General features: G+C 45.7%; 1 protein-coding gene across 2 annotated transcripts in view; it reads right to left on the bottom strand.

Moving 5' to 3' along the window:
• Positions 1–24,594, bottom strand: part of ENG (endoglin) — an 89,372-nt gene that overhangs the window by 20,746 nt on the left and 44,032 nt on the right. Inside the window, exons 4-12 of one of the 2 annotated variants that reach the window (XM_054997636.1) lie at positions 20,360–20,531; positions 16,983–17,148; positions 15,241–15,382; positions 13,034–13,208; positions 11,259–11,407; positions 9,844–9,984; positions 8,407–8,442; positions 5,976–6,086; positions 3,548–3,799 (exon numbers count right to left, since the gene is read on the bottom strand). In XM_054997636.1, the coding sequence (XP_054853611.1) occupies positions 3,548–3,799; positions 5,976–6,086; positions 8,407–8,442; positions 9,844–9,984; positions 11,259–11,407; positions 13,034–13,208; positions 15,241–15,382; positions 16,983–17,148; positions 20,360–20,531 (1,344 nt within the window). The remainder of the gene's footprint in view (positions 1–3,547; positions 3,800–5,975; positions 6,087–8,406; positions 8,443–9,843; positions 9,985–11,258; positions 11,408–13,033; positions 13,209–15,240; positions 15,383–16,982; positions 17,149–20,359; positions 20,532–24,594) is intronic. The other variant, XM_054997637.1, reaches the window with a different exon arrangement.

Here is a 24,594-nt window from a genome sequence, read left to right as displayed (position 1 = left end):
CAAATACGTTTTGTTATCTTCGCAAATTTTATTTATTATCTTCTTTTCCCTTTTCTTCTTCAATTGCCATGCCAGGTACTTCCCAGGTTTATTAGCACCCTCAAACGCTTTTTGATTCAGTCTTTTGAGATTCCACTCCAATTCTTTATTGCTCATTGCTGTTAGCTGTTCTTGAAGTATTTTAATTTCCTGGTATACCTTCTTTTTCCCTGGTCTCTTTTTTAGCTGTATTTCTTTGGCTTTTATTTTCTCCTCAATCTCTTGTCTTTTCTCCTCTTTCTTCTTTCTTGCTCTACCATTTAAGTCCATTAGTATGCCCCTTACAACCGCCTTGTAAGCATCCCAAACTTTATTGGTTGGTACTTCTTTATTCACGTTGTATTGTATAAAAAACTTTGTCTCTCTTCTCAGTATTTCCATATTCTCTCTTTCCTGTAACAAGTCCTCATTTATTCTCCATGCTTTCCTTTTTCTCTTTTTTCCAAATTTCCACATAATTGGGTTGTGATCTGAGCCTACCATAGGCATTATTTCTACCTCCTTAGTCCATAATGCTAAGTCTTTTGAGGCCCAGATCATATCAATTCTTGATAGTGTAGAATGCCTTGCAGAATAAAAAGTAAACTGTCTGCTTTTAGGATATTCTCTCCTCCATACATCTTCAAGAGTCTCTTGTTGAATCAACTCAAAAAAAAGCTTTGGTAATAGTCCTCTTTTCTTTTGTGCCGTTGTAGTCTTTTTGTCTAGTTCCAAGTCTGTCACTCCATTGAAGTCTCCAGCAAGAATTATCTGGTCATATGCAAGATCGTCTAAATGCTTCCTTAAATCCTCAAAGAAGCTTTCTTTTGCACCGTTAGGTGCATAAAGTCCGACTACCAACACTCTCTTTAAATTCCAAATACATTCCACTGCTACAAATCTAGCTTCCACATCTCTCATAACAAATTTTGGCTGTAGCTCCTCTTTTATGTACAACACCACTCCTCTTTTTTTCTTGTTGGAGGCCGCTACATATTCTTTGCCCAGTTTTCCAGATTTTAAATATTTTACATCCTGCTTTCTGATATGGGTCTCTTGCAAACAAACAATGTCACATTTTTGTTTTAGTAGCCAGTGAAAAGTATTTTTCCTCTTATTCGGTGAGTTTAGTCCATTTACATTCCAAGATAATACTTTACACTCCATACTCATAATCTTGTTGGTAAGTCTTTTTCATTGTCCTTAATAAATCGCTCCATCTCTCGCTCAGATCTGATGCGTTTTTTGGCCCCTCCAAACTCAAAGGACACTCCTTCCGGTAACTCCCATCTGTACCTGATTTTCATGTCCTTCAAAATCTGAATTAGCACTTTATATTTTTTCCGGTCCAGTAACACTGATCTGGGCAGTTCCTTCATTATAATAATCGTCTTGCCATCAATCTCCAATGGATCTTGAAACTGTTTTGTCACAATCCTCTCTTTCATATTTCGTGTTGTAAACTGCACAATCACATCTCTTGGTAGTTTCCTCTGGGTTGCTATTCTCGAATTCACACGGTATGCCACATCTAGGATAGCCACAACTTCCTCCTCCTCCTTCCCCAGGTACTCAGCCAACACCTCAGTCATCTGTTCTTGCGCTGACTTTCCTTCCACTTCTGGCAAGCCACGAAAACGTAGCTGCTTCTCCATATGTTTAGTTTCTGCAACTGACATTCTCCCCTTCACCAATCTCATCTCTGTTTGTTGCGTGTCTGCTAAATTCTCCATCGCGTCTTCTACTGTTTTAACTCTCTGCTGCGTTCCTTGTAATTCACTTCGTATTGTTTCCATACCTTTTTTCACTTCTGACAGCTCCGATTTTACTGTCTGTGTAACCTCTTTAACCTCTTTTATCAGCTCCAATTTCGTGTCCTTAAGTTCTTTAATCATATCTAAAAGTTTTTTGTCCAGGTTTTTATCCAGGTTTTCTATTGCCGATTGCCACTCTTTTTTTGACATCGTGGGGCTTGCTTTAGCTCGCTCCCACGAATCCGCTCTCTTCCTTAACTCCGTGGCGTAAAATTTAACGTTTTTCTATTTTAAATGTCCCGGTCTTCTTATAGAAATTAAATTTTAAAGAGTCCAAAATGTCGGGCGTCTTTTCTCTATGGTTTCTCTATGATTTTGTAATCCAAGATGGCCTACTTCCTCTTCCGCTGAAGCCGCGACCCTTCCCCTTTCAAAAATGGCGATTCCCTACTTCCTGCCCTCCAGCAAGGGCCGCTTCTCTCCAGCCACTCTATTGTTATTACGCACTTCCTGTCTCCCGTCTTCCCACAGCAGATCTCGCGATGGTGTCTTTTTCTCACAGCTCCAAAGCCACAGGTATTCAAAACAATAGTCCCATTTCTTTAATAACTTCTTTAAACTTAATCTCTTTTTAAATTCAATTCCTGCCGAGTCTTCCCCTCCTTTTCACTAGTCTGTTGCAGTTTAAAAATCTACTTTTTTTCCTCTCTGTTTTTATCAATCTGTCCCGTCTCAGAAGATAATGATCTTTACCTTCTCTTCACTTTTCTCGGGTTGTAATCGCTGTTTCGATTTTAAGTTCTCCTCTCAGCTTCTTCCCCCAATCGATGCTTGGGTATGTAGGTCTTATGCCAGCCGAATTGGCCCCAAAACTGCCGCAGAGATTATAGCCGACCCGTCGCAAGGTGGGACCTCAAGGATCGGGAGGGGACCCGTTGTGTAGAGCCCCCCCTCGTCCGAGATCTAGCTCACCCTAGGGTCTTGAGCATTCTTTGCCTGCTCCCCGCCTGAGAGCAGTCGGCCGCGGGCTATTTTCACCCCGCCGGCCGGTTAAAACGGCAGTCCGGTCAGCTCCGCAAGTGGAGCTGCGTTAGACCTCCATGGATCCCAAACAGGAAGTCACCTGATGTATTCTCTCCATAGCTGTATTCCTATTGTAAGTACTGCTTTTTCAGACCCAGAATGGGCCTCTCCTGTTATCTTATAGAAATATGCACCTCTAGGCGGACACTGACCTTGGAGAGTCCAGGTGCCAGCTCTTGCTACTTTGCCCAGACGCTGGGAATGTCTTATTGTGTACTGGATATCTAGCCATAACTAAAAGGGGTTCTCACAGGACCCGTGTAGAATTGTGTGCCAAAACCTTAACAGTTATTTGAACACGGGAAAATCAAGTATAACATAGAACTGCTTGCTTTGCCTTATCACTTCTACCAAGCTTTGTGATGGAGTGCAGACCTGAACTGTCAAATCCTAAATAAAGCTTTTCTACTGGAACCAGGGCTTTTTTTCTGGGAAAAGAGGTGGTGGAACTCAGTGGGTTGTCCTCGGAGAAAATGGTCACATGGCTGGTGACCATTTTCAAGAGGTTCCGGAACTCCGTTTCACCGCGTTCCTGCTGAAAAAAAGCCCTGACTGGAACCGATGTGTGTTCACTGGAGAGGGGCTGAGGGATCTACCTGCCAGGAACTGACAAGCTTCAAGCAAGTTTGTTGGACCATGTGACTTCTAATCAGCCCCAATGGGAGTCTTACAAAACAAACGTGAAAACTTACATGGTGGTTCAAAAACACCCGGCAGACAAGGGTGGCAGACAAACTTGACCATCCTCCATCTTCAGCCTCATACATGAACCGGAAGCGATGAATCTTTGTGCCAGTAGGGTTGTAGGGAGAGTTCAAGACCTCTACAGAGGAACCGGCTGAGACTCCATTGTGGATCAATGGCAGAGACATTTTGCCAGTGGTTTTTAAGGAACATTCTTGGAGCTGCAGAGATGACTTCTCATCAGCGGTTCTGAATGACACCTGCCAAAGAGGGCAACAGAGGAAAATAAGAGTCTGGCAAACTGGGCTAAAACAAATAAAATGAAATTTAACAGAGATAAATGCAAATTTCTGCATTTAGGTAGGAAAAATCAAATGCATAATTATAGGATGGGGAAGACTTGATGTGTGAAAAGGATCTAGAGGTCTTTGAACATGAATCAGCAGTGTGATGTGGTAGCTAAAAAGGCAAATGCGATTTTGGGTTGTATCAACAAAAGTATAGTGTCCAAATCACGCGAAGTGATGGTCTCACTCTACTCTGCTCTGATTTGACCTCACCTAGAGTATTGTGTTCAGTTTTGGGCACCACAATTTAAAAAGGATATAGACAAGCTGGAATGTATCCAGAGGAGGGCAACGAAGATGGTGGTCTAGAGACCAAGTCCTATGAGGAAAGGTTGAAGGAGCTTGGTTTGTTTAGCCTGGAGAGGAGATGAATGAAAGGTGATATGATAACCATCTTCAAGTACTTGAAGGGCTGTCATATAGAGGATGGTGCGGAGTTGTTTTCCACTGCCCCACAAGGTCATACCAGAACCAGTAGGTTGAAATTAAATCAAAAGAGTTTTCAGCTAAACATCAGGAAGAACTTCTTGACAGAGCAGTCCCTCAGTGGAAGAGGCTTCCTCAGGAGGTGGTGGGCTCTCCTTCTGGCAGGAAGGGTTACATCAGTGCTTAGTTCATGTGGCCCCTTCTTACATGTCCAGGGTAAGGTCAGGTAGCAATTTTCCACAGGCCAGTTTGGCTAGGGATCCTGGAGGTGTTTTGCCATCTTCTGGGCATGGAGTGGGGGGTCACTGGGGCAGTCGGGGGGTATTTGTGAATCTCCTGCATTGTGCAGGGGGTTGGACTAGATGACCCTAGAGATCCCTTCCAACTCTATGATTCTATGATTCTATTATAAGATTCTGGCTCACATTCCCCATCAGAGAATGAAAATACATGCAGTATGCTGTACCATTTGTATCTGAAGAAGGGAGCTGTGTCTCATGAAATCTCATACTGGAATAATATTGTTGGTCTTTAAGGTACTGCTGGAATTCAGTTCCAGCAGGGACATTTAAATAACAGCTTTGGGAAGTCAGGTGACATTGGCAGATATCGATACTCTCAAATCTGCTCCCTTCCTTCACCTGGACCTGCTACTTTGTCACCAGATTACTGGCCTTCAGCTCAGCCTGTTGCCGTCTTACCTGCCATTGCAGGTACCCTCAGGCCCAAATGCTGACAGTTCAAGAGGTGGGTGAAAAGGAGGTAGTGAAAACTACCTAATCTAAAATGAAACCCTCCATGAATCCCGGGAAAATATTTGGCAAATTCAAAATCTAAGAACAGAAACAAACGTTTTGCTCACCACGTTCATCTCAGCACTATTTAAAATATTAGCACACCTGGTGAAACACCCCAAATAACTAACCTCTCTGTGCCTTATGTGGAAGAGAGGCATTTAATATTGTTGACGGTTTACTGTTAGATTACTCTGAATCGGTGTATCACTATGGCTTGGCCTGATGGGACGATTGATAGGAATCCATGAGCCAGTTTGGTGTAGTGGTTAAGAGCAGCAGGACTCTAATCTGGAGAGCCAGGTTTGATTCTCCACTCCTCTGCTTGAAGCCAGCTGGGTGACCTTGGGTGAATCACAGCTCTCTCAGAGCTCTCTCAGCCCCACCCACCTCATAGGGTGGTTGTTGTGGGGATAATAACGGCATACTTTGTAAACTACTCTGAGTGAGTGTTAAGTTGTCTTGAAGAGTGGTATAAATCGAATGTTGTTGTTGTTGTTGTTGTTGTTATCCTCTCTCAAAAGAATGTCAATGTTCTTCGGAGGATGTTTCCTCAGAGGGAACTAATTATTAGGAGGTCTCACATAGTTGGTGAACAGATGAAGCTGCCATACTGACTCAGACCAACTCAGCACTGCCTACTCCAGACAGGCTCTCCAGGACCTCAAGCCCAGAAGAGCCTTCTCCTGGTGTCTGAGCTCCTGCAGATGCCAGGACTTGACCCTGAAACCTCGTGCATGCCAAACATATGCTGTACCTTTGAGGCATGGCCGCCCTACCCAGATTCTCTTTTTCTCACCATACTCTTCTGGTCTGCACCTTCGCCTCCATCACCCAAACCATCTTCCTACACAAGAGATGGGCAATACCTGCACATAGGCCACTTTGTTGACTTCTACAGTTGTGGATGGCAAATCAAATTCTGATGTTGGATACAGCTGGACAGAAAGCTTCTCTGGAAGATCACACTGAAATGGCACCTGTTGCAGGAGATAAAAGGGGGGTGTCAGAGGTTAGACCCAACAAGGTCATCTGGACCATCCACATTAATTCTGTGACCTGCTTTAAAAATGTGGCTTTGGGTAGAGTATAAGAATTTTATTTGTACAGATCCCCATTGGTTATATGCTGATAAGTAGACAAATCCTGTCCGTCAACTAAGGGCTAACACGTGGTTTGGATCTTGGCCCAATACTTTGGCTGTCATGAATGGAAAAACTGTAGCGCTTGTTCTCTGAATATTACACTTCAGAACTGTCACCTGCTAAAAAGAATCTTTGCCAATCAATCATGCAGGTTTCGTGGCATTAATTCACTCATTAAATCTGCAGACCTTTGCATATGAATAGAGCAATGGCTCTGAGGAAGCCAGCACTCTTTTGAAAACAGTTTTCCAGAGACACATCCATGTCACAGCAGGCACAATTTTAGAAGAAGAATTTTCTCTTGTACGAGAGAGGAATGGCTCTTCTAAGCAGGGCTGGGGCATCCATTGAGGCGGTGGGGGCAGCCGCCGCAAGCGCTGAACGTAGAAGGAGGCGCCATCCCCACTCGCCTCTCCGCCCCTTCGCCACTGCTGCCCGCCTCAGCTCAGCTTCTGCCGAGCTGGGTGCCCCCGTGGCATGGCAGCAAGCAGGTATTTTGCCTCAGGCACCAGAAATGCTGGCGCCGGCCCTGCTTCTAAGATGGCTCTGGGAAAGGCAAGGCAAGGAATGCCTCATCTATGGGAGGCCCTGTCACCTAGGGTCAAAACACATGATACTCATGGGCAAATGTTGGATCCTGCAATGATCCCTGGGAAATGTAGTTTAAAAAACCATCTGCTCAATGTGATTCTTAGCTGGGGAGGGAGGGGGAAGTTTCACACACACACACACACACACTCTTTCAAAAATCCTCTGAGACCTTGGGAAGGGGGCAGGGAACAGCGTAACAAGAGACAGGAAAAAAGCCAAGGTGTTTTGTGTGTGAGAGAGAAATTTGTCCCTCCCAGCAGGAAATTGCAACTCGGAGTCCCCCCACCCCACCCCCGTCTCTCAGCTGAAGAAAAACCAGCTGATTGGGTTTTTGAAAGAGAATCAGCTTCTCTTTGAGAGAATCTCTTTGAAAGATAATCTCTTCAGTTGAGTGGCTGTTCTTTGCAAGAAAATCCACTTCACTTGGGGGTGGTGGTGTTAAACTACCATTCCAAGCAGAGATTGCGGGACCAATCAAGTGCTCTTCATGAGAAGTTCATCTCGTGTGTTCTGACCCCCAGTGTCTTTGTAAGCACTTGCATTAAAAATAATGTGATGCAGTGGTACCCAGCAACCTGCAGGAGGGGCGGGGCTGGGAGGCGCAAACTTCAAAAGGCAGACATGCAGCCTGCAACAGGGTGAGCGGAGGTGGAAAGTGTGGAGCCTGTGGCCAGAGAGTGAGAGCGAGAGGGAGGAAGAGCCCGAGGGAAAGAATCTGGAGATGAGGGGGAAGATGCCGGAGACAGCAGGCCAGCGAGAGCTTCAGGCCAGGTGTTGGAAAAGCCTGGGAAGGCCTGCAAGCCAAGACAAGCCTGAAGGGAAGTGGGGCCAGCACTCACCGGCTAGAGATTGGGCTCAGCTAGACGCAGGCACCTCAGTGAGACAAGAACAGCCGGCTGGGGCAGAGGTGCACTTGGCCAGGTCCCAAGGACAGCAGGCAACCTGAAACATGCTTTCCCCTGAAATCCTCCAGCTGCCAAACTCAAGAGGCCAGCTCCACAGACAAACTCTGAGCACACAGGTGAAGGTAGCACAGGGAACTGTAGAGGCAGCAGGTGCTCAGGAGGGCCTGGGATGGGAAAAAGGGCAGCAGCCTAAAGCTACAAGGCCGCTCCCCACTCCAATAATCAGAGCATCGATGTATTGTCGAAGGCTTTCACGGCCGGAGAACGATGGTTGATATGAGTTTTCCGGGCTGTATTGCCGTGGTCTTGGCATTGTAGTTCCTGACGTTTCACCAGCAGCTGTGGCTGGCATCTTCAGAGGTGTAGCACCAAAAGACAGAGATCTCTCTGGTGCTACACCTCTGAAGATGCCAGCCACAGCTGCTGGCGAAACGTCAGGAACTACAATGCCAAGACCACAGCAATACAGCCCGGAAAACCCACAACAACAATCAGAGCATCCATTTAATCAAGTAAAAGCATGTTAGCTGATTCATCACTGATTCTTCACTTTGATTCGGCATTGATTCTTCACCTGTCGTCACCTTACTTAAATTAAAACAAACAAAACAGCTGTGCAGTGAGGAGTGCCCCCCCCCGGGTGCCCCTTTTCTCCTTACCGTGACTTGCTGCTGAGAAGCCAACGTCAGGATCAACTGGAGTGATAAAAAAGAAAAAGGAACATGTGAGCAATTGGGCATACATGCGTGGCTGCTGTCCATAGTGATGGCCAGGGCTTTTTTTCTGGGAAAAGAGGAGGTGGAACTCAGTGGGTTGCCCTCAGCGAAAATGGTCACATGGCTGGTGGCCCCGTCCCCTGATCTCCAGACAGAGGGGAGTTTAGATTGCCCTCCGGAGGGCAATCTAAACTCCCCTCTGTCTGGAGATCAGGGGGCGGGGCCACCAGCCATGTGACCATTTTCAAGAGGTTCCGGAACTCCGTTCCCCCGCGTTCCCCCTGAAAAAAAGCCCTGGACTGATGGCTCATGTCGCAGCTCCTTGACAGGCTATGATTGAATGAGCAGAGGAATCTGTGGATCTTACCAGAGAGGACCTGGAGGGGGCAACAAAGGGGCTGGGCCTGTTGCTACATACCAGGCAAGTGCACAGCTAGCTGAGTGGCTAGCAGCTATGAGATAATCGCCTGAGCCTGGCACTCAGCACAGCCATATGGGTGCTGCAGTGGCCTGCCTGAGGAGGCCAGGAGAGCCCCCACTCTCCTGGTTTTCCACAAATGATGCAAAACTGAATTATTCAAAAAGGTTTTTTTTACTCAGATAGGAGGGCTGTGTTGTAGGGAGGGGGGTCTCAGATGCTCCGCTAATGAGTTTGGGACCATAGACGTCACCACTATGTTGCCTTGCACATTATCTGTTGCTTTAAATAGGTACTCCTATGTACTACCTATGCTTCATGATGTCTAATGTCAGCCCTAGAATTGATTGTGTTCTGTTTCAACATTTCTTCAGCTCTGTATTGGATCCTGGCTAATGCTATGTCTTTGTCAACTTGTATTTATTTACCCTATGGCATTGTTTATGGAAATGTCCTTGATACTGTCTGGAAATGGCCTTGACACCGATCGTACTAATCTCACACTATGTAATCCGCTGTGAGTCTCGGCGAGAAAGGCGGGCTACGAATGAATGAATGAATGAATGAATGAATGAGAATGAATGAATGAGAAATGAATGAATGAATGAATGAATGAATGAATGAATGAATGAATGTCCTCCAAGGAACAATGAGGAGGAACTGGCCTTCTTTCTATTTCTGCCATATTGCTGCTAAATGGATGAATGACCAGCAATGGTGTTATGATACCAAGAAGCAACTGCCACCGCTGTCTGTTTCCTGTCTGTCTGAGTGAGGAGAAGACAAATAGACAAGGCTTTGGTGATTTGCCTAATGGAGGACCAGGGGAACACCTTGTCCAAGGATCCCACAAACTTGTAGGCAACCCAGGTAAAGCAAGATGCAGCTGGAGCCCAGCACACACAGAAAAGGGGACAAATCATACCAAGAACGGTTTGAAGCATACAGGCGGCAGTGCTGACCTCATTCTGGACATGAATCCCCTTCTCCACCACAGTGGAACAATCTCCCAAGAAGCTTCTCAGAACAAAATGTGTTGTGTTATCTTGCGCCATGCAGAGAGGGTCTCGAAGTGTGACAGCCGTGATGGGGTCGTTTAAAGGCTAATGGAAAAATCAGCAATATATTAAATTCTTATCTGGGCTGACATCTCCCTTCCACCAATATCACCACAGTCTATTTATATATAATTATTCATACATGGAGATAGATCAAGATGGGTAGTCGTGTTAGTCTGTCTGTAGCAGTAGAAAACAGCAAGAGTCCAGTAGCACCAATAAGACTAACAAAATGTGTGGTGGGTCATGAACTTTCATGAGCCACAGCCAGGGTCGGCCCACCCACTGAGGCCGAGCCGGCAGCCGCCTCGGGCGCTAAGACACCGGAGGGGGTGCCAGCCCCGAGGCGGGGGCGTGTGCCACGGAGCTCAATTGCCCAATTGCCCCGTGCTGCTGCACTCGGCCAAGAGTGCATACTGGCGGCGGCAGCGCAGGGCCACTGAGCGGGCAGCCTCCCAGCCCTCCCGCCCAGTTGCTCTGTGATGCTGCCACCGCAGGCGCAGCTGGCGGCCGGGGCAGCACGCAGAGCATCTGAATCAGAGGGCTGGGAGGATGCACACCACAGTGCGCCGCCCCGGCCACCTGCCGCACCTGGCCCACAGCTGCTGCGCCCGGCCAGGAGCATGTGCTGGCGGCGGCAGTGCGGGGCAGCTGAGCGGGCAGCCTCCCATTCAGTTGCTCTGCGGGCTGAGCCTGGCCCACAGAGCAGCTGAACGGGAGGGCTGGAAGGCCCTCTGTGTGCGCGCCAGCCTTGCATGATGACATCACACGCAGTGACGTCATCATGCAGTCTGGCACGCGCGTGCACAGCAGCAGCCTTAAGCTGCTTCAGGTGCCAGCGACACTGGAGCCAGCCCTGGCCACAGCTCACAGAATATTCTAACTATGGACCTCTTCTGAGTTATGTCTGCTTGTGCCCCAATTCAACCCCTTAGCACTCTATGGCATTGTTTATGGAAATGTTCTTGATATTGACTGTACTGATAACAACAACTGTGCGTATGTACCGCTCTTCTAGACAGATTAGTGCCTCACCCAGAGCAGAGAACAAGTTAGTGTTATTATTATCCTCACAAGACAGCTGGGGAGCTGAGGCTGAGAGGAGTGGCTTACCCAAGGCCACCTACTGAGCTCATGGCAGTAGTGGGATTTGAACCAGTAGAGCGTTGATTCGCAGCTATACCACTTAACCCCTGTGCTACAGCAGCACAGTGTGATCTCACACTGTGTAATCCACCTTGAGCCTCAGTGAGAAAGGCGGACTATAAATGACATAAATAAAATGAATTCTATACATTCCATGCTACTGAGCTGCTTACCCGCAAGTATTGCTTGGCCAAGGCGACTTCCACAGTGTTCTCCAGGCACTTCCATGGCTTCACAATGTTTAGCAGTCCTACAGTCTCTTCAGTTGTGTCGTGTGCAGGACTGCTGGGCGGCAGTGATATGGTCACCGCTGGCTGTTCTGCTAAATTGAGCATCACAAGGCATATTGAAATAGGGAACCCTCTATGCCAATCCATGTAAAATTTGCAACTACAGAATTTCAGGAGACTGAGTAAGTCCTGTTTGGTCTTAGTTGCTGCCACAGCTTTCAACTTTACAGAAATGTTCAGCTCCTACTATCCTTAACAGCAATGGGATGAAGGAAACAAGCTTGAGCTGAGTAACGGGATATTGATTTAGTAACAGGAATTGTGTCTGCCAGCTCTTCTGTGGGCCCTATTTGGAAGCAATAAATGTCTGTGGTTGCCTCTCCTCTGCCATGCTTTTGTCCCCTGAATGTTGTAGCTTCTACTTGGCCCTCAATGGTTCTGGACACATCTATGACATTAGACTAAAAGACTAACAGTGCCATTCCGGGCAGAGTTATACTCTTCTCAGTCCACTTAAGTCAACGGGCTTAAAAGGGTGTAACTCTGCTTAGGATGGCACTGCGAGTAGGAAGATCCCAGTTCAAGTCTCCCCTCTGCCATGAATTCCCTGGCCCGTTTCACTGAGCTTCACCTCCACCTAATGCAGTGGCGCTCCCTCCCCAATGAGCGCTATCGAATCTGGACTCTGTGGAGTTCCCAAAGGCTGGGAAATAACTGGGCAGCATACAGGCACCAGGGGATGTCTGCATTTTGACAGACACGCAGGCGTCCATGCCAAATCAGGTTCAGGAACAGTCAGGTGTTTCTGTTTCCAAAAGAAGGCATCTCTGCAGAGTGCTGATTGGCTGGCCTTTTTGACAAACATGAAATCACCCCCCTCCTTTCTCCGGGTTTTAAAAAATGTCTTTTTAAAAATTCAAAGGTGAGGGAGGGGGAGAAAGGGTGCAGAATAAACAATTCGATTGACAAACATGCCTGGTGCCTTTTAAAAATGTTCAAACCAGTCAAAGGTCTGTACTACTACCCCCAGTCCTCAAGTTTGTTCCTCCCAGTTCTTCCCACAGCTGGCCCTCAATCGGCCAATTGCCACCAGCATTTTAACCCGTGATGAAAGCCAGATGCTCCACTGGCATCTGATCCAGACTCTAAGAGCTAAACTACACGAGACGAATTACACGAAGAAGCTCAAGTGAAGGGAGACGCAATGTTAGCTGGGAAACAGTTTGAATTTCACCTCTCTGGAGCCGGCAAAGATCACTCCTCAGAGGGTTTGTTAATTTCATCTCTCTACAGAACCGCAAAGATCACTTCTCAGAGAGACTTTGTTAATAATTGACAGAGCCTTCAGGGAGGCAAAGAGGAAATTAATGAACCCTCTGAGGAGTGATCTTTGCCAGCTCTGTAGAGATAGGTAAAATTCAAACTATGCTTCCCGGCTAACATTGCGTCTTCCTTCACTTGAGCATCCTTGTGTAATTTGTATCATGTAGTTTAGCTCTTAGTGGTGCCAGCCTTCAGGTGGCACCTGGAGTTTTCTTGGAATTACAACTGATTGCCAAATAGATCAGCTTGCCTGGAGAAACTGGCATCTTCAAGAGGTAGACTCTATGACATCACATTTCTGCTGAAACCCACCCCCTCCGCTTTGCCCTCCCCAGGCTCTGCAGGCAAATCTCCAGGCATTTCCCAACCCAGAGTTGGTAACCCTATAGACTCACCACATCTGACTACTTCTATGGTGATGCGGTTGGCAGATGGTATCTCTGTATAGGAAGCAATGAAGTCAAAGCCTCTGTTATGGACCTCTCTGATCAGGTCTTCTTTGCTATCAGGGAGGGTTATGCCATTAATCTCCCCCGTTTTCATTTGCTTTAAGCTGTATTTGCCAGATGCCTGCATAGAAAAGAAGCAGAGTTTTCAAAGCAATGGTCTTTGGCAGCTGTAGGTTCTCCTCAAGCAGCCCCACTACTTTCCTGGCAGAAGGCATGCTACACTTCTCAGCTCTCAAACAGACAGAAGTACCATCAATACACCACTGAATCTCTATCCTGGGGAATGGCATGCCTGTTGGATTTCTACTGTTCATGCAGCACAAAGACTCAATCAGTAAGAAAAAAACCCAAGGAGGACGGGGTAACTGCGGCTTCTTTTAGAGGAGAAACCAGTGGAGACTTTTAGTATCTTTGTGAAACTGTGCTTTCATGTTTAGTTTGTGAAGCGCTACAGAGAAGCACTTCAAGATGATTTCATGGCAGAATTAGTGAAAACTCCAGAGTCCAGCTCCACTCCCGGCTGCTTTAAGAATTTATAGGGAAGATTGTCAAGCGTGGTATGGGAACATTTATTCCGGAGTGCCTACTGGGGCTCAAATACGGATTCCATCCTCCAGGCGGGAGAGCTGGAGCTCTCCCAGAATGACAACTGATCTCCAGGCTTCAGGGATCAGTTCCCCTGGAGAAACTGGCAACTTCAGAGGGAAGGTTTTATGGCATCACACACACACACACACACACACACACACAAATCTGCATCAAATTACATGTCACAAGTTACAGTTACAGAACTCCAGTGCCACCCAGAATATCAAACCCATGGTGCAATGTGACAGTGGTTCAGTTCAGACCCCATGCAAATTTAAACTAACTGTGGTTACTATGACTGAATGCAAGGCATTCCACTAACCATGGTAAGCGAGAGTCTGTCAAATCAAGATTTGTAGCCAAGATTTGTGAAGTTCATTATTAACTCTAGTTGGTGTTAACTAGGATGTTTGAATGCAGGCATCCCGGCCTGTTCTCTGGTGACGCCCTCCCAAGCTACAGAGAGCAGGTAATTAAACCAATGCTTGTTGAGGCAAGCCAGAGTTTAAGTAATTAAGTAAACACGGTCCACTATCAGTCCTCCTTTTGAGTGGAAAAGGGGCATAAAAATGTTTTAAATAAATAAATAATGAATCATGAGCTGACTCCCAGTTTTACAAACTACATACGTTATGTGCTGTCAAGTCACAACCAACTTATGGTGAGCCCAGCAAGTGAGATGCAGAGATGGTTTGCCATTGCCTTCCTCTGCAACAGGGTCGGATCAACGGGGGGGGGGGGCAGGGGGGGTAGTCTGCCCCTGGCACCGTCAAAGAGGAGGACCTCCAAGGAAGGCTTTGCAGAGCAGGGCCGGATCTAGGGTTGCTGACGCCCAGGGCAACCCAAGTCTGGAAGTGACGTCATCATGCAGCGCTTGGAGCACACGCGGGCTGTGCGCGCGCACAAGGTCAGACTTGGGTTGCCCTGGGCGCCAGCAACCCTAGATCCGGCCCTGCTCTGCAAAGCTTTCCTTGGAGGTCCCCCATCAAAATATCAACCCTGCTTAGCTTCCGAGATGTGACAAGATCAGGCTATACCATACCAGTCCACATCCAGTTTAGCGTAGTGGTTAAGAGTGTGGGACTGTAATCTGGACAACCGGGTTTGATTCCCCACTCCTCCACTAGAAGCCAGCTGGGTGATCTTGGGTCAGTCCCAGCTCTTCCAGAGCTCTCTCAACCCCATCCACCTCACAGGGTGATTATTGTAGCAGGGATAATAATAACATACTTTGTAAACTGCTCTGAGTGGCCACTAAGCTGTCCTGAAGGGCGGTATATAAATCAAATATCATCATCATCATCATCCCATTTTACAAACTAACTGTAGTTAGAACAAACCATTGTTTGCTGTTATGCCTGGGAGTGAATGCAGAAAAACTGTATCTGGGGGCATTTGCAATTGCAAACATAAGCCGGTGCGGTAAATAAGACTGGACACTAGTAAGGCAGCCCCGATTCTGGCCAAGCTATGAAGGGAGTGGGACTTCCAGCCTTCCCTGCTCCGTACCCTAAACTTGCAGCTTCAGCAGCAAGAGATCACTGGTGGTTCTGAGCCGGCCTTACCAAGAACTGCACAGAATGAGGCACAGAGCCAATGTTCCACAGCAGACTCTGCCGGCTTTTAAGCACCAGGGCCACGTTCAGCTCCTTAAAAGGGTCTCCTTTGTCACAAGTCACATTCATGTTCAGCTCCACAGCCTGCGTGCTGAAAAATAAAATCCAGGACGAAGGGTAAGCGAGCGATTGGGTAGACAATTTCCTTCTAACAATCCATACGCCACTCAAACAGGTTCTGCTCTTGGACAATTTCAAACAAAGAACATCACACACATTATCCGTTCATCTCATCACACTTTTTTTTTTTACCTTATCATCAGCATTGTGCTAGGTGCTATACAAGAGATTCGCTTACTTTGGTAGTAGAAAAGAGCAAGAGTCCAGTAGCACCTATAAGACTAACCAAATTTGGGGTAGGGTATGAACTTTCATGAGCCACAGCTTCAGATACTTTAGTCCTTTAGCTTACTTTAGTCTTATTCAAGAGGGCTATTTTGCTGCAGATGGGAGGGTTGTAATATAAGGAAGCTGTCTTAAAGAGATGCATCAGTGGGTAATGGTACCGGGGGGGGGGGAGATCCCCAGCAGGGCCCACAGTGAGCGAAACACAACACAGACCAGTAGCTCAGGTGTGGCCCAGCTCTAGTCACATGGGTGGAAAGGGTACTCCCCTGGACCTTTGGCAGAGAGACGATGGTGCCATAACCTTGAGGGCGGGTCCAATCCCTGGGTGGCTCTTAAGGAGTCATAGCACTGAGTGTTTGGGGTGGCCATTGGAGAGAAGAGGCAGCGGGGGCCTAGAACTGAAGCAACTCCCCAACAGGGACGAGCCTGCTCCCATCTGTAAACTGGCATGCTGTCAAATAAAACCGGAGTTGAGCAACAACCTGGGTCAAGAGCTGACTTTAAAAAGGACAAACGCCCCACTCCCAAGCCTGCTGTGCTACTCAGCACAAGGGGGGGCAGGGGGGCAGACCAGTTTTTCTAGTATTTCCAGATCAGGAACGTCCTCTGATTTTTAAGGAAGCATTGGTCTATATAGAATACAACATCATTTGAAAAAAATATTAGAAGCCAATGTCTTGAAAGGAAAAATAAGGAGAATTTAAAATTAGGATGAATCATAGGGGAAAAGTTAGGGGAAAAAGGTTTATGAAAAAAAAACAAGAGAAGGATTTGTATTATATTACTCCTAGGAAACATTGGAATTGGCTTTGGATTAAGACAACTTCTTTGCTGATATCTTATCTTTGCTGATATCAGCAAAGAAGTGTTCGGTCTTTGCCAGAGTGTTAGAAAGAATAGAGTGTTGGAAATAATGGGATTCAGAAGGCAGGCTGGATTCTCTTGACTGATCAAATTCCATATCCTCCACTGTTTCACAAACGGCAAAAGGAACTCTTGGGTACTTTCTCATACCCTTAGGAATTACAACCTGAGCTGATGGGTCTTCCTTCACATGCTGTATGCTGTATCCATCCAACCAGATTTAACAAAAAGCAAGGAGCATTTGTGCTTTAGGTTAAATGGAGTTTGGAAAAACAGAGTTGGGAAAAATCCACTGAAGCTCATGAAATTGTGCACTACGTGTTGCTCACAAGCCTGCATTCACACACACACACACACACACACACACACACACAAGCGAAAAATCAAGCAATGAGTGAGACACCTAAATAACATTGAAATAAATTAGCTTAAGCATACTTAAACTTATTGAACTTGGATAGCCCCCCCCCACCAATTACCCAGAGTCCTGATTGCCCTGGTGGAGCCACAAGATATGTGCTTCTTTCCCAGGATGCTTGCTGGGGTGTGGACAGCTTTTGATTTCAGAGGAGATGACTTCCATCTCAAAGTACTGCCCAGCATCAAAATCTGTCTCTGGGACGCAGTCCACAGAAGTGCCGATCTCTGAAAAACACACAAAGACCATCAGTCCTTTGGGGCATGAGGGTTCCATTCTTGATCAGGCCAGACTGTACAGTCTCTCTATACGGGACCACTTACATGAAGACACTCAAGTGAAGGGAGATGCAATGTTAGCTAGGAAGCCGAGTTTTAAAAGACAGATCGGAAGACTTTGTCAATTTCACCTCTCTAGAGCTGGCAGAGATCATTCCTCCCAGAGTTTGTTTAATTCCTCTTCTCTTCCCAGAAGAGAAGAGCCTTCTGGGAGAAGAGGAAATAAACTCTCTAAGGAGTGATCTCTGCCAGCTCTAGAGAGGTGAAATTGAAAAAGCCTTCAGATCTGTCTTTTAAAACTTGGCTTCCTCATGAAGACAATGGCCCCATCACAGATTTGGGGGAGGGGAGAAAGAATCAGTAAGATCCCCAAACCTGCTCCAAAATAACAACATTTGATTTATATACTGCCCTTCAGGATGACTTAACACCCACTCAAAGCGGTTTACAAAGTATGTTGTTATTATCCCCACAACAAAACATCCTGTGAGGTGGGTGGGGCTGAGAGAGCTAGAAGCTGTGACTGAGCCAAGGTCACCCAGCTGGCTTCAAGTGGAGGAGGAGGAATCAAACCTGGTTCTCCAGATTAGAGTCCCACACTCTTAACCACTACACCAAACTGGATTAACTGGATAAATTAATCCACTTAGCTCCGGTATGGCGTAGTGCTTAGGGCCACACTACATGATATGTGTGACACGAGTTAGGTTGGAGTTCCCCTGACTTGACTTGTAATCATATGTATGATCAGGGAACTAATGTTCTCAAGTGCTCCAGGGACTGATTCGGTTTAGGAGCATGGCATCGGGAGTGGAGAGGGGCTTCAGCCTCCCCCCATGCCATTTTTCCTGAGCTGAAATGCCCACTGGAGGACATTTGTGCTGCTTTTTTGTCCTGTTGTGGGGCTCCAGGTGTACTGACTGCAGCACATGGAACTCCACAGCACGGCAAACAAGCCTCCTCCCTGGCCATTTCAGCTTGGGAAAACGCTGCCACTCAAAACCTGCTCCCAAGCCAGAGCACTTGTGAACATTAGTTCCCTGATCTTACATGTGACAGCACATCAGATCGGGGGGAGAGGAGGGTGATCCCCAACCCAACTCATAACACACACACATTGTGTAAATTTGGTCCAACGACCAGAAAAAGCTGAGTTCAAACACCAGCTCTGACAGAAAGGGTGAGTTTGGATAAGTTACTCTTCTGCTGCCTAATCTATCTTCATGGTTGATGTGATAATAAAAAGAGGAACCAAGTATGCTACCCTGAGTTCCTTAATGGAAAGAAATGATGTAAATGAAATAAATTAATAGATTTCTATCTTGCCATTCCTCTATTGTGGAAGTCAAGATGGCATAACCAAAGTTTCCTGACAGTCTTAGTTAGTTACAGCTAGGTTGCTGGATTGTATACCTTTCAACTGCACCATGAGAATATTGATATTCATTTAAAAAGAATAATATATTCAAGATAAGTTGCAAAAAGCAGCAAGAGAAACCATCTCAAGACAGGTCAGCAGCGACCACATATTTTGGTTGACTAGCAAGCCCAGATGTGGATTTGTGGATTCCCCCCCCCCCCACTTTCCAAAAGCCTCATCCATCAACACGGATAAGGTAAATGAGCAGCTCCAGTTAAGTTTATTGAATCTTAACCCTGCCAGTCTTTTGTATTGATTTGTACTTTGACTTTGTCTGCTTTTTTGTTTTCACTTGTAGTTGCCTTATTGAACTTGCTTCATTCATTACAGATTTTGATGCTGCTTTAAATTGCCTTTATGCTTTAGCTACGTGCTGCTACTATGTTTGTCTTGATCAAGTCAAGTTAGCCTTTACTGGCATATATCAGCAATTCAAGTTATTAAAATATAGACACAATAAAAGGAAAAAGCAATCATAACTTAATTCTGTGATAATCTTTGATGCCACTTCAAAGCAGCATGGAGAAACGTAGCCACCGTCTCAGTTATCTCGGGAAAAGAATCATTCAGCAATCTATGAACTTTGAGCAAATCAGGGCAGTCCGTCATATTAGCTAGGACAGATTTTAAATGGGTGTGACGTGTATCAACATACACATGACAATGCAGAAGAACGTGTGTAACTGACTCAACACAATTTTGTTTACATAGGCAATAGCTGGTTGAATAGTGTCCTGTTAAATCTGCCGTATAAAATGGCAAATGGCATAGCGTTACACCTAGCCAGGGAAAATGCCCTGTGTTGATGTGGAACCTGCAAGGAGGATAAATATGGAACCATCCTCCCTACAGTGAGAGGGATCTTAAAGCTCAGGGGGGAGCAGGTTTTGGTGTCTCTTCATCATCATCATCATCATCATCATCATCATCCTAATAATAACATTTGATTTATATACCACCCTTCAGGACAACTTAATGCCCACTCAGAGCTGTTTACAAAGTATGTTACTATTATACCCACAACAAAACACCCTGTGAGATGGGTGGGGCTGAGAGAGCTCCTAGAAGCTGTGACTGACCCAAGGTCACCCAGCTGGCTTCAAGAGGAGGAATGGGGAATCAAACCCAGCTCTCCAGATTAGAGTCCCGTGCTCTTAACCACTACACCAAACTGGCTCATGCTGGTTTGATTGGTTAACTGCTGGCGATTGTTCAGCTTTTTATCATAGGTCTTATACATGAGCTGGTGTGTGTTTTGGTTATTGCTTCCATTGTTGTTGTTTTGTTTAATTTTAATTCTACCGATTTTTGTTTTGCATTGTTGTAAGATGCCTCCAACCATTTCCTGGAGAGTTTGCCAAGAAATTGACTTAACTAACAGTGGAAATCCTAAGCAGAGATACTCCAGTCTAAGCCCATTGAAGTCAATGGGCTTAGACTGGAGTAACTCTGCTTAGGATTCCACATCCATCCCTCAATGGGCCACCTTTCTGATGAGAAATGGCTCAAAACAGCATATGAAAGATCAATAGACCATAACAATAAATCCAACAGTAACAAAACCCAGTGAAAAGGTAGAGTAGAAGACACGTCGATCACACATTGCCTCCCAGGCCCACACAGATGATTTGGGAGAGGGTGGGTAGGAAGAGAATGATGTCTGAGCATTCCCTTCGAGGTCTGTAAGGAAGGGATCTGGTATTCCTGTTACACTTTAATCAAGATCTTAATGGGACTCACCTTTGCCCACTTGAAAGTGGATCCGCTGGGGGCTTTCTACACTGGTGAAGGAAGAGACACCCCCATAATTTAATTTGGCCCACATCAAGAGTTCCTCACCACTGGCAAAGGAAGGCAGTTTGGTTCTGTTGGTTTCTTTGTCGTCCACATTGAGAAAGATGTTTTCAGAGTTCTAGAAAAGAAAGGTGGAGTAGCATCAACAGAGATGTAGCAGCACAACCTGGCAATGAGAGAGGACTAGTTCTTCTCACCGAGGAGATCAACCTGTGTCTGGCCTGTACCACTTCAGATTGCAGGGAGAGGAGGTTCATAAGAACAAGTGTTCCTCCCGGTCCCAAACCTCCCTGTATACAGAAAACTAACTTATGATCTAGCCTAGCCTTTCTCCCTGACATGCTAGCTTTGTATGTATAAGAATCTTTTTTTTTCTTTTTTGCATTCTACCTTAAAAGTATAAGAACATAGGAAGATCCCTGCTGGATCAAATCACAGTTTATTTAAAGCTGAGCTATAAATAGCACTGGATGGCCAAGTATCAATAATGGAGAAAGCCAGCATGGTGTAGCGGCTAGAGTGACGCACTAGCATCTGGGAGATGTGGGTTTGAATCCCCACTCTGCCACGGAAGCTAGCTGGGTGACTGTGGGCCAGTTATACACTCTTAGCCTGACCTACCTCTCAGGGTTGTTGTAAGGTGGTGGTGAGAAGAATGATGTAAGCCGTTTTGGGTACCATTGGAGAGAAAGGCGGGGCATAAATGAAGTTAAATAAAATAAATAAATAATAGAGGATCTACCAGTATTTCATCCAGCTAGGTCCTTACTATTGGATGGCTGCATCTTGAGTACTACACATGTATATAAAGGTGCTCAGACTCAGAAAATATTAGTGAGCTCCTTTATCAATAGAGCCATGATGGCTCAGACTAATGATCCATCTAGTCTAGCACCCTGTTTCCCATAGTGGCCAGCCAAGTACCCTGGAAGACCACAGAGGAACAAAAGCCAAGTCTCCATCTCTGCTGCTACCCCTCAGCAACTGGCATTCATGTACTGCCTCTGAAAACAGAAGGCTCATTTACCCATCACAGCCACTGATGGACGAAGCTGAAGTTGGTTCCCAGTTCCCAGTTCCTTATTCGCATTCCTAGTTCCTTATTCAATGATCAAAACATCAATATTGGGGGAAATTGAAAAGCTCTCACCCCAAAATAAAGACTGTAGGAGCACATATCATACACTTCCGTGTTCAGTAGACTCTGCCCTCTAAGTGGATATATACTGGGTCCCAGGGCTTTTTTTCTGGGAAAAGAGGTGGTGGAACTCAAGACCGCACAATGATGTCACTTTGGGTCAGCTGGAACAAGGGGGGAGTTTTTTAAAGTTTAAATTGCCCTCGGCGAAAATGGTCACATGGCCGGTGGCCCCGCCCCCTGATCTCCAGACAGAGGGCAGTTTAGATCGCCCTCTGCGCCACTCAGTCCATAACTCCCCTCTGTCTGGAGATCAGAGGGTGGGGCCACCGGCCATGTGACCATTTTTAAGAGGTGCCGGAACTCCGTTCCACCGCGTTCCCACTGAAAAAAAGCCCTTCTGGGTCCTCCTATGTGCTCCTACAGTCTTTATTTTGTGGTGCAGAGCTTTTCAATTTCCCTCAATATTTGTGTTTTGCTCTGTGAATAAGGAACTAGGAACTGCGAATAAGGAACTGCGAACTGGGAACCAACTTCAGCTTTGTCACTGAGGGCCCTTTCCACTTTTAAAGCCATCAGAGTCAGCAGCAGTCACATCACCCTGTTGCGATGAGTTCCTCAAGTTAATTATGTGTTGTGTATTGTCTGTCCTTAATCTACAGCACATTGGCCCTATTGAGTGCCCCTGAGTTCTACTATTTGGGAAACAGAGGAGGAGCTCTCTCTCTCTCTCTCTCTCTCTCTCTCCTTTCTGCATTTCAGGGACACGTTAAAACTGAATGCACAGGAATCCAACTTGTTTCTTGCATGGATGGCAATGAAGGAATCCTGGTTTAAAACTAACTCTGATTACCCATGATGTATGAATCTCATATTTTTATTATAGTCCATAAAGCACAACAGCTTGTGCTTGGCCCAGTACAGTATAAACACAATGCCATATAAACACAATTCAGAAATCAGAAGGTTCATATAATAATTTTAAAAAATAAAGCGATTAAATTTTAAAAGTAACCTAGAATATCAAGATTTCTGCTATAAGAATTAGATCAAGGTCCCCAGAATCCAATTGATCAAGACAGTTTCAGGACTGGTCACAGTGGTTATTTATTTTATTTATTTAATTCAATTTCTGTTTTGCTGTCGTGCAAGCAGGCTCAGAGCGGATCAGAGCATTTTAAAATGTACAATAAAAGAGAATAAAATTTAGCTGCAATATAAACATCAATAGCAACATAAATTTCTAAAAACAGCCACACACATATTGCCCCACCCACTCAGCCTAGATAACCTGTGGGGCAGGGTGGCCAGTTATAGATGGTTGCAGAAAACTAGGAGGGCATGTGCTCCCCCCATGGCAGGGGGCCAATACAAATACCTTAGGTGACCCGCCTGCCTCAACCACCATATGCCTGGTGGAACACCTCTGTCTGGCAGGCCCGGCAGAAGGATAACAAATCCGAATGAGCCCAAGTTGACACAGACAGAGACTTCCAGTTCTAGTGCCTGAGAGATAAATTTTGTCAATGTTTCTGTAGTCCTCTTGACTGACTCTGAAAAGAAGTTTAAGAGATGGTAATCTGCACAGCAGGTAGCCGTAAACGGAGCTAACATATTAGCTCTTTGCTCAGCAAAGATGCAGAGGTTGCTTCAGGCTTCGAATCCTGCTTTATGGAGGTGCAAGAGCAGACTGGTGCTTTTATCCTACCAAGAGAGTCCCTAATGGGCTACTGACCTGGACAGCCATAAGAGGCCAGGAGCAAGCTGAGCATCCTCTGGCGCTGGCAGTGCCGCAGAGTTGCTCCCTGGCAGGTCAGCCAGCACCACTGGTGCCATTGGGCTCAGCTTGTTCCAGGGCTGCTTTAACCATACTGCAGTTATGCGTGAGAGGAATGAAAGCTGGTTAAGCCCCATGCTGGCATTAGTAACACACGGGTAACCGGGGTTACTTTTAAACCAGGTTTCCTTTGTTGCTGTCTGTGCAGGAAAGGGAAAAGGAAAGAGAAAGGGAAGAAGCCTTCCGTGCGCTTGGCAACAAGATGGGTCAATGTAAATTCAGGCTTAATGTCATTTTGAATGCAGCCTAACATGGCAGAATGTGTACTTCTACACCAAATACACATCGACCCAACTGAGAAAAACGTTTACATTTTAGGAAAACCGAATGTTGTAAACATGACCCACGGCAGGTCAAATCAAATCAAGTTTATTATTACGGTCATGGACCAGCAAGCGAGATACAATACATAGTAAAACCTATGGGTAAATAAAACAGCAGGTCAATAAAACAGTATAGTAAAATATCACATTAAAATTATTTTAAAACCCAATACAGCATAAAACCGAATCCAGCATAAAAACAGAATTAAGAAAACTCCCTTAATATAACGTCTCCTGCTCTTCATTGCCAACCATTCAGATTTAGCAACCTTGTATGTTACATCCTGTTTCTTATCTGACAGCATTTTTGAGAGAAGAAGAGCTCTTTATCTTCCTGGGTTCACTGCAAGTATAGGCATTACATAGACTTCTCGGATCTGATTGTACATCTTGCACTCAAAAATAGTATGTTCTAAAGATTCTGTGTTTCCATCAGCATGGTCTAGTGAAGTAGTAGACTGTAGTAGTAGACTGAACAAAGAGCAATCAAACCTTACTATATGTTGCTAGCGAATTGCCCCCCAATAAACTGGCTCATCCAATGGACAATCCTAGATTCCTTCATTAAGGCTAAAGACACCCACTTTCTCTGGCGGGAACTTCTCTTGAAGCCTAAGTGGTCCTATGCTAACTAGCTATCTGACTAAACAAACAGAACAACAATTTAACTCTTTCACATGTGAGCGTAGGACACTTGCAAAAATTCCAACAGTTTTTCTATCGAAATTCTTTTTTATCTGCCTTCAAGTTCAGCGGAGGGCAAAGCATCCCATTGCATTAACGTGAAGGCTCTCCTGAGTTCCTGATTTGCCAAGTTGTAAAGATAAGGCATAGGTGTTAGTCTGTTCATGGTAAAGGTAAAGGTAGTCCCCTGTGCAAGCAC

Source organism: Eublepharis macularius, chromosome 14 (assembly GCF_028583425.1).
Source record: "Eublepharis macularius isolate TG4126 chromosome 14, MPM_Emac_v1.0, whole genome shotgun sequence".
Classification (NCBI taxonomy): Eukaryota; Metazoa; Chordata; class Lepidosauria; order Squamata; family Eublepharidae; genus Eublepharis; species Eublepharis macularius.
The sequence above is the reverse complement of the archived record's forward strand: the minus strand, read 5'-3'. Positions and strand labels throughout refer to the sequence as shown.